General features: G+C 41.1%; 1 protein-coding gene across 2 annotated transcripts in view; it reads left to right on the plus strand.

The window, feature by feature from the left end:
* Positions 1-17,652, plus strand: part of NFXL1 (nuclear transcription factor, X-box binding like 1) — a 212,374-nt gene that overhangs the window by 57,942 nt on the left and 136,780 nt on the right. For both annotated transcript variants that reach the window (XM_082259587.1, XM_082259588.1), the window contains exons 10-11: positions 898-1,022; positions 11,238-11,360. In XM_082259587.1, the coding sequence (XP_082115713.1) occupies positions 898-1,022; positions 11,238-11,360 (248 nt within the window). The remainder of the gene's footprint in view (positions 1-897; positions 1,023-11,237; positions 11,361-17,652) is intronic.

Genomic DNA, 17,652 nt, shown 5'->3' on the forward strand with positions numbered 1-17,652 from the left:
CATAGAAGAATGTAATGCGTAATTTATAAATATACCTATGCTGTGTGGGAGACATAACTTGATCAATTGACAACTTTGTGAAAAAAAAACTGCTTAATTTTCAAAAAATGACGACTGTCAAAAACTCACCATGCCTCTTGCTAAATACTTGGGCTGTGTCTACTTTCCAAAAAGAGGTCAGATGAGGGGGGTGGTATATTTGTCCTGGCATTTTAGGGCTTCAAGAAATCAGATAGGCCATTAGTACATCAGGATTGATCAATTTTCAAATACATCAATGTTTGTAGACTCTATAACTTTTACACAGACTAAATGATATACACTGATTTTGGTTATTTTACCAAAGAAATGTAGCAGACTACACACATTTATGATGAAAGATTATTTGCAAAATGTCATAACCGAAACTAAGAAAAACCTGTTTATTTGTTTTCTTCAAAATTTTCGTTTTTTTTTTTTTTTTCATTTGTTTAGCAATAAATAAAAAACCCAGTGGTGAATAAATACCACCAAAAGAATAAAAATCTAATTTGGGTACAGTATTGCATGACTGAGTAATTGTCATTCAAAGTGTGACCGCACTGAGAACTTAATTAAAAATGACCTGGGCAGGAAATGGGTGAAAGTGTCTGGTATTGAGGTGGTTAAACTGTAAGGCTAATGTAAGAATTTAAACAGATAACCGGTGAAATCTGGTTGCTTCTGTGTATTGCATGTTGTAATTGCTCTTTGGTCCATCTTATTAAATACATAAGCTCTTATAAGTCAGTATAATATTAGCAAGATAGAGAAAGGACATGAAGTGCAGTGCCAGTAATGTCAGTTTTATAACCAAACCAATAAATAAGAGAGATGTCACTGGTCGTCGTATAAATCACATTTGCTTTGTTTGTTTAGAGTACACCTTGCCTTGTACAGAAGATGTGTCCACTTGCGGTGATAGCTGCGATAAGGATTTAGAGTGTGGAATACACAAGTGCTCCCAGCGGTGTCACAGAGGTCCATGTGAAACATGCAGACAGGTCAGTGTTCACTTATGGGTCATAAATCATAGAAATGCGCCACGCTGTATAACATTCATGCAGGCTCCTAATTCTGTGTCTTGTTCTTCCCTGTGTAAAATAACAGACGGAATTCTACTGAATAACTTATCTGTAATCTACAAGACTACATATGGATTGCAGATACTGTTTCTAGTTTATCCAGGCATCTTGTTTTTCTATTTTCCCTTGCACTGTCTGAATGCCCCAAGCTCATGTATAGCCAAATCTGTTAAAGCTAAGACCAGACATGGCTAAGTACAGTAGATTAACTACATATACATCAGTTGTAACTGTCAAAAGAATTTATATTTATGTCCATTCAGTTCTGAGATTTAAAGGCTAAATTCATGTTTTAAAAAATTATAAATGCACGTTTTTGAAGGTAAAAAAGGTGCATGTATTTATTTCTCAGGAGCCTGCAGAACAATGCACCTGTGATCAGCAGATCATGGATGTAATGGCAGGCTCCTGCAGACTTCCTACAGCTTTCTACTCGTACCTGTGTATGGGCTTTCTGTTTTGAAAGCTGTAGGAAGTCTCAATGAACTAAGAGTGCTCATCAACACCCTCTCAGTTCACCCTCTCAACACCCTCAGCTGCTGCGGCAGATGGGACTTGTAGTTCGTTCATTTACAGATTCCCGTGAATAATTGATTGGGCTATGTGGGCAGAACCCTGCACAGCCCTGCTGTTTTTAAAATGCGACAGTGGGTAGGAAGAGAAAAATTGGAGGGGTGCAGCTGGAGGTGCTGGAGCATGTTCCATGCTAGACCCTAAATATGGGTGTGATGTGTAACATGCTCTAAAAGGTGAACTCTGCATTTAAACAGCACTGTCTGGCTTGGCCGCAGAACTGATTTTTTTTCTGCAGAATCGAAGTAACACTAAGGCCCTTTTCAGACTGACCAATTTTTCTTCTGTTTATGCCTTACCAAAATTGGAAGAAAAATGCATGACCATTACATCCTATGGAGCTCTTCACACCAGACAGTTGCTGGTCAGTTGTGTTTTTAAAAGTCCTTCTTAGTGCGTTTTTAAAAAAAAAAAAAAAAATGCAACAAAAACTAACCTCCCTATTGACATGAATGGAAAACCATTTTTCACAGGTGCAAAACGCACTGGAAAAGCATCATAAATGCATCTGCTTTTTTTATTATTTTTTTTTTTTTTACCACATTTTTGCAACAGAGCAGTGTTGGGTGCCATTTTTTTTTTTTTCCCTGACTTGGAAGGGAATGTCATAATGTGCTACTTACCTGAAAACAAAGCACTCCAACGATGCAATGTAATCGCTGGAGGCCGCTTTCATCTTCACCCGTCTTCCTTCTGGGTCCGCGGACTCCAGCTGTATGACTGGCCGGAGCCGGGATGACGTCACTGCTGCACATGCGTGAGGGAGCCGCCGTTTACAGCACAGGATTCTGGAGGAACGAGCTGAGTGGTCATTCCTTCAGAGCGCATGCGCCAATGACGCCATGGGCTGCATATATATATATATATATATATATATATATATATATATATATATATATATATTAAATATCTTTCCTAAATGGTGCATGTTTAGGAGATTTTTACAGTACCTATAGGTAAGCCTTAATTATAGGCTTGACTATAGGTACAAGTAGAAGATTTGAAGTGGTTGTTTACACACTTTGACTACATATAATCCTCTTTGTGTCCTAATGACAAGTGCTCCTGTCTCTGTGTGTTATAAAAAAATAAATAAAAAAAATGCCTTCTTTACCGTATTTTAGAGCGATTCCCATAAATTGCATGACCGGCTGGCTCTCTCCTCTCCCCGTCTGCGAGGAGGAGGAGGGGCTGAGATTCCACCCACTGACACAGTCAGGAGGAGAGGAGAGCGAGCTGGCCAATCATATGATTGCCGGGAATTGGTAAAGACGGCATTTTTTCTTTATAAAACAGAGACAGGAGCACTTGTCATTAGGACACCGAGAGGATTATAGAGGATACTAAAATTAATTTGAGCAGCAGGAGGGGAGGGGGTGGGTACAGACACCAGCAGACAGACAGAGGGGGAGAGGAGAACAGAGCAGGGCTGCGGATGACGGAGGCACGTAAACTGACCCCGGTGTCAGGGCTCAGCAGCCATGATACATCGTGGTCCATTTACAGGGGGAGGGTATAACCAGGCAGGATCAGCCAGGTATTGCAGGTGCTACGGGGGGCCAAATTACACAGCACAAGCACTGTGCTGTATAACCTGCTTTAAAGGAGCAGGATCTTTGTTAACTCTAAAAAAAAACGCTTTAAGTTTACATGCACTTTAGTAGTCTTGTTCCTCTCCTGACCTGTGACTGGCAGCAAACTGATGAGCTTTCTGTCTTTCTGCTCTCTCCTCTTTTTAATATGTGAAGGTGTTTGTGCCCCTGAAAGAAGCTAGGTAAGCAGAAGTGCCCATATTACAATCTTTCTCACAGGTTCTCTCTTGTAAAGGCGTGTATTTATTCCTCAACCCATTTGTTCCCAGAAAACTTTTGGTCGTAGGAGCACGCCCACCAAGGAGCAAGTGAAAAGCTGTGCACCACAAAATGCATAAATGGGGGCATAATAAATTGCCACCTTTTTATGAGAAAATCTGTGGGAATGGACCAGATATGGGCACATCTACAGTGCATCCGGAAAGCATTCACAGTGCTTCACTTTTTCCACATTTTGTTCCAAAATGGAATAAATTCATTATTTTCCTCAAAATTCTACAAACAATACCCCATATTGACAATGTGAAAGACGATTTTTTGAAATCTTTGCAAATTTATTAGAAATAACAAATGAAAACAATCACATGTACATAATAAGTATTCACAGCCTTTGTCGAAAAATATATGTAAATGTGGACTTTGATGGCACATAACGAAAAACAAATGTAAAATCAATATAAATTTATTTAAAGATTCAAAAGATTTTTTAAAATTGCAAGAACACACATTTTTGTAAAAGTGTACAAATAATCTACAATAGAAATGTAAAGCCACATTGGAACATGGTTAACAGATCTCCACAGACAGATGCCGACTACCATATTGCATCACAGAAGAGTAAAGATAATATCTTCCCTTGATGAAGCTGTTTCAAGGTTGGTACTCCAGTGTACAAGATGTTTGTTGTGAGGTAGTAAATTTAGGTAGTGGGCCGTGTCCGTGACTAGGTATCTGCTAACTCACTTAGGCTCCAGGCTCAGCGCCTTCTCAGGGGCCTGTTTAAGGAGCACTGTGAACAATAACATGCAGTAAATAATTCATATACATGGTATCATTTAACACAAATACAATCTAGATCATAAGATAAGGTACAACACTACATATTAACATTAAAAAAGAGCGGGAAACCATGCGGTTGATCGTGGTGATACCACCACGACCCCCAAGTTCCCACACATAGTTAGGCAGTATGAAACAAACGCAAAAATTGTGCAGCCATAAAATACTAACATGACGGTCAAGACCTACCCCGATCCAGAATCATATTGAGAGTGGGGACACATTCATGGACAAAAGATCCTTAGTATGGATAACTTACAATATAATAATACAGGCTCATTATAAGTATTTGGCTAGTTGACCTATAGTTTGTCATATGATGAGAATAATAGTCGATGTGGTTATGGAGGTGCAAATATCAGCATATAATAAATAAAGAATATTATTATGTTGCTATGAAGCAGACAAAAAAACACTAACATATAGTTGGTTTAATATGTACCTGCAAAATATTTGCTATCCTAGCTGGTTAGTGAGAATATAAACTTACTTAGATACGATAAATAAATATTTAATTTCTATAAGAGTAATCAAAAGCGGCATATATATCACTGATTTGACTATATATATATATATATATATATATATATATATATATATATATATAGCCGCCATTTCCATAATCACATGAAAAGCGTGGTATATCATAAAGGCCAACCTACTTTAGTGCCTAGGGGCTGCGCATTCCCAGACTGACAGTCCCCAAGCATATTATGTAAGAGCAAAGGTACATGCAAAAAATAAAGTAGAAACCCCTTATTTTTATATAGGTGCCCCATGTAGGTAGTATTTCTGGACCTCCTGGTATACTGTATATTTTTTTCAACTTTTTGCTGACGGGTTCCCCTGGTGCAACATGGACCCTGCAGAACATGTGTCCCCACCTGACCCCCCTCAAGGAGGCTGCAGGGCCCTCCGGATCCCAGCTGTCAATAGATGCACTTCGGTCCTGGAATTGCTTGTGTCCCGGGTGGAGGTGGCCTACCTCCGCCTACCCCTGCCTCGGGTCTCTCTGCCAGTCCTGCTACCTCACGTCCGGTCTCCTCTGACAGTGCGTATGACATTTCTACCTCTACTACTGCGCAAGAAAAGGCGCTGGTGGACGCACTGGTTGTGTCTGTGCGTGAGACCCTAAACATGGAGGACGCAGCTGCTAATGCGACTGAGGCCCAGGTTACGTTTGGCACTCGCAAGCCATCCAGAGCGGCAAAGGTTTTTCCCTTTCCTACGTATTGTGACAACATGCTCAAAAAAGAATGGGACCGCCCAAAGCATTCCCCTGGGGTGCCTAAGCGGATTGCTAGACTCTACCCTTTTGAGGAGTCCCTTACAAAGAAGTGGACTGTGTCACCTACAGGGAACCCTCCGATCTCAAGACTGAATAAAGCTACCATGATCCCAGTGGAGGATTCCCTGTCCTTCAAGGATTCGGCAGATAGAAAGGCGGAGTCTGTGGCCCACAATATGTACTCCCTGGCGGGGTCTGCACTAAGGCCGGTTTTTACGGTTGCCCTTGTCTCTCAAACATTGATTGAATGGGCTAAGTTACTACGCCATGACCTTGAGGGGAAACAAGTCCCTTCTTTCTGCCTTTGCGGAGCTGTTGGGCCAGCTGGTGCAGGGGCTGCAATTTGTTTGCGATGCCGCGCTGGATACTGCTCCCGTATTGGACCGAATGTCGGTTTCGGCAGTAGTCCTTCGGCGTGTACTTTGGCTAAAGTGCTAGTCTGCGGATCAGACTTCAAAGAAGGCCTTGACTGATCTACTTTTTCAAGGAGATCGCCTGTTTGGGGCTAGCCTGGATGACATTATCAAAGGTCTCACAGGGTGTAAGAGTACCTCTCTCCCTCAGGTTAACAAGGGTAAGGACCCTCGCCACAGACAGGGTCCCTCCTTTTCAGCACACAAGAAGTTTTTTCGTCCCTCAGGGTCAGTCGATAAGGCAAAGCCCTTCAAGGCTCCCTCGGGTGGTTCCAATCGGCCCTGGTCTGGCAGAAATCTAGTTTATCCAAACCGGAGGACAGGGCCTCTTCGGCCTGAAGGCGTGCCCTCTCCCGTATCTGGGGTTGGGGGGCGTCTTTGCCAGTTCCCGGACCTGTGGCTATCCCGGATACAATACAAATGGGTTCAAGAGGTCATACAGTCTGGTTACAAGATCGAGTTTCGATCCGTCCCGCCGGTGAAATTTTTCCCTTCCAATGTGCGACTGTCCCCAGATTGCTTACAGGCTCTCTATGGGGCAGTTCAGGACCTGGCACAACAGGGAATAATAGTTCCGGTTCCTTGTGCGGAACGTTTTTGGGGCTTTTATTTAGACCTGTTTACGGTCCCCAGGAAGGAAGACAAGGTGCGTCCAATCCTGGACCCGAAGGCACTGAATTGTTTCGTGCGAGTTCAAAAATTCAAGATGGAATCAGTTTGCATGGTGGTGGCTTCCCTACATCAAGGGGATTTCCTGGCCTCCATAGACATCAAAGATGCCTACCTTCACATCCCAATATGTGCAGGACACCAACGGTTTCTCAGTTTTTGTCATGGGAGAGGATCGCTATCAGTTTTTTGCGTTTCCCTTTGGTCTCACCTCTGTTCCTCGGGTCTTCACAAAGGTGTTGGCTCTGGTCCTGGTACTGTTGCGAAAGCAGGGGATATCTGCATGATCTGCTTCTCCGTGCGGAGTCTCCCACTGGAAAAAACGTGCTGGAAACAAATTTGGAAATCACCATGAGAACTCTGGAGGAGTTTGGGTGGATTCTGAACCTTCAGAAGTCGTCCTTGGTCCCTTCAACGAGACTGGACTATCTGGGCCTGACTTTGGACTTGTCCTCAGCCAGGGTGTTTCTTCCTCTGGAAAAACTCCAAAAACTCCAGACCGCAGTTCAGCTGTTGCTGTCCAGCAAATGGTCATCCCTTCGGACCTGTATGAGAGTTCTGGGACTGATGGTGTCGTCCTTCGAGGCAGTCCCCTTCGCTCAATTTCACATGAGGATCCTCCAGAAGGAAATCCTTCTCAAATGGAACAAGAATCAAATTTCCCTGGACAATCAGATCCAGCTGAGCCTGGTGACCAGGGACTCCCTGATATGATGGCTTCGGTCCCTGATGTTCAAGCAAGGGAAATCCTCCCTCCCTGTATATTGGACAGTTTCCACCACGGATGCCAGTCTGTCCGGGTAGGGAGGGGTTATCGGCAGGTTTTCTGCTCAAGGAGTCTGGTCCCTGGAAGAGTCCAGGTTACCCATCAATGTTCTGGAGATGAGAGCGATCAGGCTTTGCCTAGTCCACTGGACCGAGCACCTGCAGGGTTGTCCAGTGCGCATTCAATCTGACAATGCCACAGCCATGGCTTATGTCAATCACCAAGGGGGCACTAAAAGTGTCCTTGCGGCCTTGGAGGTGGCAGGCATTCTAAGGTGGGCGAAACGCTTTGTTCCAGCTCTCTCCGCTACCAGGGGTAGAAAATTGGCAGGCGGATTACCTCAGTCAACAGGCCTTGGATGCAGGGGAATGGTCGCTCCATCCGGAGGTATTCCAGCAGTTGTGCCTTTGTTGGGGCACTCCAGATATAGATCTGTTGGCTTCTTGGATCAACAGGAAAGTGCAGAGGTTCGTGTCCAACTCCTGGGACCCTCTGGCAGACGCTGCAGATGCGCTGGTGGCCCCGTGGGGTCAGTATCAGCTGATGTATGCCTTTTCCTCCTCTCAAGTTGCTTCCAAGACTTCTTCGCAGGATTGAGGCGGAAGGAATTCTGATCATTCTTGTGGCTCCGGACTGGCCTCGCCGAGCTTGGTACGCTGACCTGGTCAGGCTAGTCGTGGACGCTCCTTGTAGACTTCCTCTCAGGGGCCAATCTTCCATCCTGTTTTACGGTTGCTGGCTTTGATGGCTTGGCTGTTAAAAGCCAGGTGCTGAAGGACAGGGGGTTGTCTGCTTCAGTGATTCCTACTCTGCTTAAAGCGAGAAAAGCGTCTTCTAGAAAAATCGATCATCGTATGTGGAAGGCATATATTGCGTGGTGAGAGTCTCTTGGGGCTCCCCCTCATTCTTACTCGGTGGCTCAGATCTTGGCCTTTCTTCAACGGGGAGTTGATCAAAAGTTGGCCTTGAGTACTGTCAAGGGTCAGGTCTCGGCCTTGGCAATTTTCTTCCAAAGGCCATTAGTTACCCATTCCCTGATGCGTAACTTCCCCCAGGGGGTGCGACACTTGGTACCTCCGTTGCCACCTTGGGACCTTAATTTGGTGCTGTTGGTTCTCCAGAAACCTCCTTTTGAAAATATTCGGGAGATTCCCCTGCTTACCTCATTCCAGAAGGTGGCCTTCTTGGTGGCTATTACTTCTGTGCACAGGCTGTCGGAACTGGCGGCATTGTCCTGTCGTTCTCCTTTTATCTGGTGGTTCACAAGGATAAAGTGATTCTTCATCCGGATCTGTCCTTCCTTCCGAAGGTGGTTTTACCCTCGTGTTACCCTCTTTGTGTCCTAAGCCGAAACATCCTAAGGAATTTACACTGCATACTCTGAATGTGCTTTGGGCAATCAGGGTGTACTTGGCGACTACTGAGTCTTTTCGGAAGTCAGATTCGCTTTTTTTCAATTAAGGGTCATGTTCCTCCTTTTCCTGTTAAGGCGCATTCTACTTGGGCGTTTAGTGCTTCCTGGGCTTTTTGCCATCAGGCATCTATGCTTCAGATTTGCAAGGCGGCTTCCTGTTTGTCTGTTCATACCTTCACAAAATTTTATAAGGTGGATGTGCTGTAATCTGCAGATGCCTCTTTTGGCCACAAAGTTTTGCAGGCTGCTGTTTAAGGGGGTTCTTGGTCTCCCTTTGAGGGTTTTTTTTTTTTTTTTTTGTAGGTGGGTCTCATCTTGTTGTTCTGATGAGTCCTATGTGGCCTGGTTGGCTATGGTTTAGCCTTGGGGACTTATTTTTCTGCTGTTCCCACCCCTCATTGTATGGCACTGCTTTGGGACCTCCCTACTGATATGAAGATCAGAAGACTGCATCCGTCAATGAACGATAGAGAAAATTTGGATTTTTGTCTTACCATAAAATCCTTTTCTCTGAAGTTCATTGATGGACTCAGTACCCGCCCCTCTATTTTGAGTTGGGTTGGTATTATTTTCTCTGACACTGCTTTTGATAAAAAACTGACATTCTATAGCAGGGAGAAAGAGGGTATACCCCCTGGGACTGCCCATAGGCGTAGCCGGAACTTTTTTCTGCCTAGTGTTATACCCCTGTAGGGGGCAGCATAACCCTACTGATATGCAGATCAGAAGACTGCATCCATCAATGAACTTCAGAGAAAAGGATTTTACGGTAAGACAAAAATCCAATTTTACGTTGTCATTATGGGGTATTGTTTGTAGAGTTTTGAGGAAAATAATGAATTATTTAATCCATTTTGGAATAAGGCTGTAATAACAAAATGTGGAAAAAGTGAAGCGCTGGAAATACTTTCCGGGTTGCACTGTACTTAGCTTTTTTGGGGGGCACAAATACTTGCGTCACTTAACAGAGAGGAGAGAAGAGAGACCGAAATCTCATCAGTCACAGGCTGGGGAGAGGACTTGCCTCACTATGTACTGCCATTCAACCACTATTCTGTGTGTTATAACCCAAAATACCCTGACCAGCATGAAGCTCATCCACTTGTAACCTAAAGTTCTGCATTGACAAAGACCTATTCCCTGCAAGCCTAAAAACCAGTCTTTTTTTCGTCCCACAGACTTTAGTAACCCTTCCAATGATCTACTTTCATAACATACCTCCTCACTATAAATTAAGTACTCTCTCCTGTGTCTTTTTCTTCTTTCTTTTCTTCTATGTGTTCTGAAAAATGTTATCAGGCTCCTTGTTAGCACATGAACATTGCAGCATAACTGAATGGCTCATTGAGCTGCTTGTCCCGCTCCCAGTCTGAGCTATACTATACTATACAGGGATTGCAAAAAGCTGATATCAAATGAAATTCAGCTACTTAAACTGCTTGCATTTATTGCTGCATTAATTTGTGTATTTTTTATCTATCTGGAATTATTTCAGGTATTTATATTCGGCTTTAATACATCCAACAGAGTGTGGTTGGATGTCTGAGTCTTATTTATTGTACTCATTGGGATTCTTTTCACCATGCTGAACGTTAAATGATATTGAACATACCATAATGTTGCTTCCAAAGGGTGCAGAAAAATGCCTGTGTCCAAACTGTATAATGTATCAGAATAGTTTCAGAAATGGGTATGTCTAAAATAATTTTCTAATTTTTTTTTTTTTTTTTTTTCCAAATCTTTTTATTAGATTTTTCAAACAAGTATAACAGTAGAACAGTATGAGAATATACACACAGAAACAGTGTTATTTTACAGGTCGGACGAGCGTTTACATAATTAAAACAGTCAACTCACATGAATAAACACTTGAGAAGTGTGATCATTACGATTCCGGATTTTTAATTTTCTAATATTGTGGATACATTATTATATACTTCAGATGACATCCTTTTCAGTGGCGTGAAGTGACTGAGCTATTGTAACTATTGTAATTATCATGTCTTGAACATCAAATTCTGTACACATATTGAAATGTTACATGCAAGTGTAATATCAAGCCAAAGTTTACTGGCCAGTGTTTAAGATATTGGAAAGTCAGTTTTATATTCGAGGTTTTGTTCCAAGGTCATGTTTGTAATCAGCCTTACTAATTTTATCTAATTAAAAGCAATGTTGCATTGACCTTCCTGATGTACACTGTTCAGTGTGTCTGAAGAATCTGACAGTTGTTTCAGAACATTTAATAATTGATGGGGAGATGCTTTCAGTGGGTTAAAGGCAGCACATTACATATAAAGAATAATAGTCTCTGAGTTTAAGCTGAAAAATCTTTTTTTTTTTTTTTTTTCTTTCCAAAGGAGGTTGAAAAACAATGTCGCTGTGGAAAACACACCAGGCAAATGCCCTGTCATAAGCCTTATTTATGCGAGACCAAATGCCCTAAAACTCGGGACTGCCAGAGACATCAGTGCAAGAGGAAGGTATACTTATTATGGATGTTCTAGACCATTAGGGGTTTCTTTAAAGCACAAATGAACCCTCTTGATTTGTTACTTTTAATGCAGTTAGGCTTCATATACATTATTGAATATGCCTCTATATATATATATATATATATATATATATATATATATATATATATATATATATATATATATATATATATATATATATATATATATATATATATATATATATATATATATATACACATATATATATATATATATATATATATATATATATATATACACACACACACACACATTTTATATATATATTTATATATATATATATATATATATATATATATATATATAATGTGTGTGTGTATATGTATATATATATATATATATATATATATATATATATTTATTTCTTTAACAAGACAAGTGCCTTATTGGTTTTATATTAGGATAACCTAAATTATACATGCTGGCATGGTACATGCTTAAATTATTATACAGAACAACAAAGAAACTGTATATACACAAATTAAACTTGTATTCACGCTCAAGGTACTTTTTAACCTGATGGCTGTTTTAGACAATAGAACAATTTCGAACATGAAGCGGAAAGGGGGGGGGGGGGGAATAGGACACAGGACATGTATTTTAGCACTCTCAGCATCATACCTGGTGTATCTTTGTATAGATCCAATTAGTAGTCCCAGGTGAAAGTCCAAGGTGACCACACCTTGTCATATTTCCGTGCGCGCCCTCTATTCATATAGGTCATCTTCTACATGGGCAATGCTGAATCTTTAATCATTGCTTACTAGGAGGATAGAACCAGAGGTGATGAGGAGATTAATTTCATGAGGATCTCCTTCTTAGCGTAGAAAAAGATAGATCAGCAACTTAGTATGGTGAGAGTGTTGGGCATCGTCATGAACCCCTAAAAAGGCCAACTCTGGTGAAACCGGTAAGGACAGTTGCAATCTGAAAATACTTCCGACCACTAATTTGAAGTGACCAATAATTTGAAGTGACCGGACAATCCCAGAACATATGGATAAATGACCCAACATGTGTTTTACATCTCGGACATGTGGGGTCTTTATCTGGAAAAAATACAATAAAGTCTTTGGGGGGTGTAGTAAACTCTGTGCAGGAATTTTACCTGAATTAGTTTATCCTGGTAGGAGAGGACTAGCCTGGGGCCCTGTTTGAGACATTCCTCCCAGGCATAATATCTATTCGGGACTTAATTCCATACTTTGTCCAGACCTGTGGGCCTGGAATAGTACGAAAGTGCGATAGTCTAGGATTTTCCCACAAGGGCTGAGCTGGTGACCACTGGTTGGAATACAAGAAACGTTGCTGAGCAGCCACCCATGCTCTCTTGGCGCACGCGTCAGACCAGGAACCCTATCGTACGCCTTCGGCCCTCTATATGTCAGGTTTTTTTTTTCACGAAGTACTGTGGCAAGGGTTGCTGCCAGTAACCACATAGAGTGGTGAAAAGAAAACGGTAATTCATAAATAGTGATTTATAAGTGCTGCCAACATGCACACCATGAGATATATTTTTTACAGTAACAAAAAATGTGCTCCACTATATAAACCAATATATAAACCAATATATAGTATGTGACCAAAAACAATTAGATAATCTAGAACAGAAAAATTCAAATACATAAATAAAATGTCCCAAATAGTTCAAAAATGTTGTGAACAAATGATGAGCCTCCAAAAAACGCATCTCGTAAAGTGCGTCACCACCACCACATAGAGAGTCAATTCTGATTTCCAGAACGATAGGACTCTAATGTTATAAAGAAGCATATGTAGCTTGTACCCCAAAACAGAATGACAAACTCCACATAGTGTGAAATCCAACTAAATACTTTAATAAAGACTAAAATACAGCTAGAGGAAAGAAAAGCAATCAGCGGTTGTAATAAGTATCGCCATTTTACGACTTCCGGAAAATCGTGATAACTTCAGTCTCTACCCTATGCGTTTCGTCATAACTGATGTCATCTGGGGTACAATGACGTGTAAGCATATTTTAGCCTTCATTAAAGTATTTTAGTTGGATTTCACACTATGTGGAGTTTTTCATTCTCCTTTTGGGTACAATACAGTACATGTATACTTATTCCAAGTTATTGACCTTGAAGCTTCAGAAAGCCTTCGATCAACATGACAACCAGTATTTTCAAAAGTAAACGTCAACAGCAGAAGCCTACATAATTCCAAACTACTGCTTTCTTTTAATTTTCCTCCTCAAATCCTCTTACTTAAATTGATAATCGCATTTTTATCCTTTATACAATCTGTAATCTCCAGAAGTTTTAGGGCCTTTGTTTTATTACACTGTTTAGAAAAGAGATGATGTAAAAAAAACTGCACTTTACATTTACTGCTGTATTTATGGAATCTATACCCTAACATGTTGTCTTGTCACATTGCCTTCCATACACCACTAAGTGATTTCCATATCTTGCATCAGTCTTAAAGCTGAGCCAGATATGCACAAGTTATGTACCATAAAATAAAACCATCAGTTTGATGCATAGTTAGCCACTGGAGCAGGACGGAATGATTTTCGTGGCTCTACCCACTGAAAATGAGGTCTAAACCTTTGTAACTATTACGTCTCATTTCTTGCTCAATAAAGACGATGCAGAATTGTATTTATGGGTTTTCCTTGACCATGTATTGACTTCATAATGGGGACTTCATATACCTGAAGTCTTCTGTACTGCAATAATCATTATGTGGTCACAGATGCCTGAGATTGATGAGTTTGAAACCAGAACCTTTTATTACACAAGCCTAATAGAAGCCAACAGCTCTAATAACAGTGCATAGCTTCCCATGTTTCTCTATTTCTCATCTAATGTTACACATTGAAAAGTATTCATCAGTATCCTTTTACCACTCGCTGAGAGCCTTGAACAGCATTTCCAGTAGAAGTCGCACATAATTTTCAAATAAATCTTTTCTAATAAACCTATAGCAAATGCAGTGCTTTAGTGAATTTCAAGATGTTTTCATGTACATCTGGCTACCAGTTTTTTTTTTTTCCCCTAATTTATTTTTAAATTGACTGGATACCTTCTACTGAAACATTTTATACTTCTAGATTTCCTTTTGCCATTGTATATACACACTATCAGTGAAGTTTAAAGAACACATAATGTCTCGAAAATAAAATACTTTTTTGAGTATTTTAATACATGTACATGATATGACCAATCTTATCAATTACATTCAAACCCATGTTTCTTAAGCATACATGACCGTACACTGAGGACTCTGATATTCATTTATTTTGGATTATGCTGCTACCTTCACATAAATGGACACTCAAAAAGCCTGGAATCCCTGCCCAGGCATAACTACTCTCCGTTAAGCCTCAGTTTTTAGCTAGTGTACTTAGGTATTGGATATATCTTTCTGTGCTTACATCCCTGGTGGGGCACAGGTGAGCTCTTCCTGGATTAGTCACTATGGTCAACAGGCCAGAAGGAACTGTGTGAAGACCCCCAACATATCGCCTCCTCACTGCCTGTCAAAAGGCTGTCACCAGTCTAAACCTAGTCCTACCCCAGCTAAAGTTGACAGGTCAGGAACCTGTGACACCCTCAGAATACAAAGTAGAAGAGTTTCTTTTAGAAGTACTTGGGATTCACAGATACCTGTTGTTTTTTAAGAGCGAGTACCGATCCTTTTGCTCAAATACTTCCTGATGCCTATAAATGATACCTTTTGCGGTGTGATTTGATCTCATACAAAAATGAATAAGTTCAAATGGCACTGCAAGAATCGCATGTGATTTGAACAGGAATGCAGTGCGATTTCCTGTCTGAATCATGTGTGGTTTGCCAGGCAGTGTGAGGTGACTTGGGGGGTGGGTAGTATAGGCTGATAGTGGGGCGCTTAGTTATTTAGGATGGGGGGGTTAGGGGAGTGGCGTGGTTGAGACTGGGGGGAGAGGGGTGTAGTGTGGCATAGGTGACCGTATGACCTGCACTTCCATGCACATTGCAAACAAATGTCATACATTCCCTAAATATTGCATGCCTGGACCCCTACTTATATAACGTATGCATTTATTTATGTACTTTAGTGAATTGACTTTAACCACTTCATCCTCTGCGAACGGCGCTGGGTTGAAATGGTTATACCAGGAGGATATCTGCAGCAACTGCATCATCCTGGTATGTTGTATTTTTTTTTTTCAACAGGCAGTGCTCTTTGTTGTAAAAGCAATCCTAGAGGCCAATTAGAGACCCCCCCCCCCCCACCTTCCTGGGCTCTCCCTTCCCACCAGGGAGCCCGGGACTGAAGCCAGCTGACCATAGAAATTGCCAAGGTCCGTAACGTCCCCATTTCTATTAGAACCCGAAAGTGACAAGTATTTAGTCTCTTCTAGTTTCAGTAGGATCTAAAAAAAAAAAACCTTTACTGGCTTGGGAAAGCATTGGATGAAACTGATCTGAGGGCTAATAGATCCTAGATCTCTCGGTAAAGAGTACTCGTCACTGCCAATGCTATCACAAGGGTTTTTTTTTTTTTTTTTTTCATCCCATGTAATAGCAACAAAGTTGGATTTTTTTTTTTAAATGTAAAGCGCCCCCATCCCTCCATGCTCGCGCTCAAAGGTGAATGCATTTTTTGGTCCCCCACGCATACCTAAACAGCGCTCACACACAGATGTGAGGTGTCACCACGAACATCAGAGCGGGAGCAATAATTCTAGTACCAGACCTCCTGTGTAAATCTAAAGTGGTAACCTGTAAAGGTTTTTAAAGTGTCGCCTATGGATAATTTAATGTACTGTAACTTGTCGTTGTGCCACGGGCATGCACATTTTTAAAGTGTGATATGTTTGGTATCTGTTTAGTCAGCATAAAATCTTTTTAGATTTTACCAAATAAATTGGGTATTATATTGTGTTTGTGTACATTTTAAATTGATAAACCGCTGCGCAAATACTGCGTGACAAAAAAAAAATTGCAACACCCACCATTTTACTCTCTGCTTAAAAAAATATATGTTTGGGGGTTCTAAGTAGTTTGCTATGAAAAAAAAAAGCAGATATTTACTTGTGAGAAGTTTTAGAATAGCCTCAGAGCTACAGCGGTTAACGCTTATTATGTGGTATTTCCGAAGCGTTTTTGCTGTAAATACTGCTATAAGGGATAGTGAATTGACATTTTCATTATCGCATGTGATATTTGGAAAAAATGTGTCACGTAACCCAAATATTATAAGCGATATCCTTTTAGTGAATTGAGCACATTGTGTTTTATTCCTTGGTTAAAGCCTTTGACGGGGTTGTCACACATTGCTTCGTCTGTGCAGCCCCCTCCTATTTTTTTTTGGGAACCTAACTTTGTCTTGTCTGTTTTTGCAGGCTTCTATGTTTGAGCCTTGTTGCTCCTTGCACGGAAGGTTGTCTATTTGGTTGACATTGCCCAGGCTTGTAGGATCTCCGAGTTGGTTGTGCTTTCTTTCTTTCCTGCAAGGAACCTTTCCTTCATTCCACCAGATTCAGGACCTTGTGTTGCCATCTCGTGTCTTAATCCCAAGTATCCTAAAGAAAAGGGTGCTTTTATTTTTTGGATATTGTCCAAACTGTTTGAGTTTATCTGAAGTCTACAGCTTCATTTTGACCCTCAGATACCTGTTTGTTCTACAAGGATTCTTATAGGTGTCAGGCTGCTTCTCAATCCACTATTTCTAGGTGCATTTGTTAGTTTGTCAGAACTATTGTTGTAGAGGGCAAGGATCCTCCCTTTCTACTAGGAGTTTCAGTGCTTTCTCGTCATCAAGCTTCTTCTGTTCAATTGTTTTGAGGCTTCTACATTTGTCTTCCTTTCACCTGTTTATTAAGGTAGATGTCTACGCCCCTGTGGTCGCCAGTTTTGGGCAGAAATTCTTGTCTTACAGGCGTTTTTCACGTGTTCTGGTGGTTCAGGTGTGTTGGCCTTGTTGCTGTATTGTCCACCCCTCATGTTCAGTGCATTGGAACATCTCAACTAGTCATGAATATTAAGTCCTCTGTGTCCTCTGATTTATGATTTAGAATTTTAGAATTTTTCGTTACCTGTGCAATCCTATTGTTGGAGTATAATACTAGACAAAGAGATCCCTCCCCTCTTATCTGAAGCTTAGCTGAACTAGGAGAGTTCTGCCTAGGTGGGGAGTCCTACCTTTTTTCACCAGTGTCCATTTACCTTAGTGTTACTAAACCCAGGACCCTACATTCACTTTATCTGGTTTCCCACAGTACACAGAACCCCTAAAAGCAATTATT

This window comes from Pelophylax lessonae (genome assembly GCF_965119305.1).
Source record: "Pelophylax lessonae genome assembly, chromosome: 1".
NCBI lineage: Eukaryota > Metazoa > Chordata > Amphibia > Anura > Ranidae > Pelophylax > Pelophylax lessonae.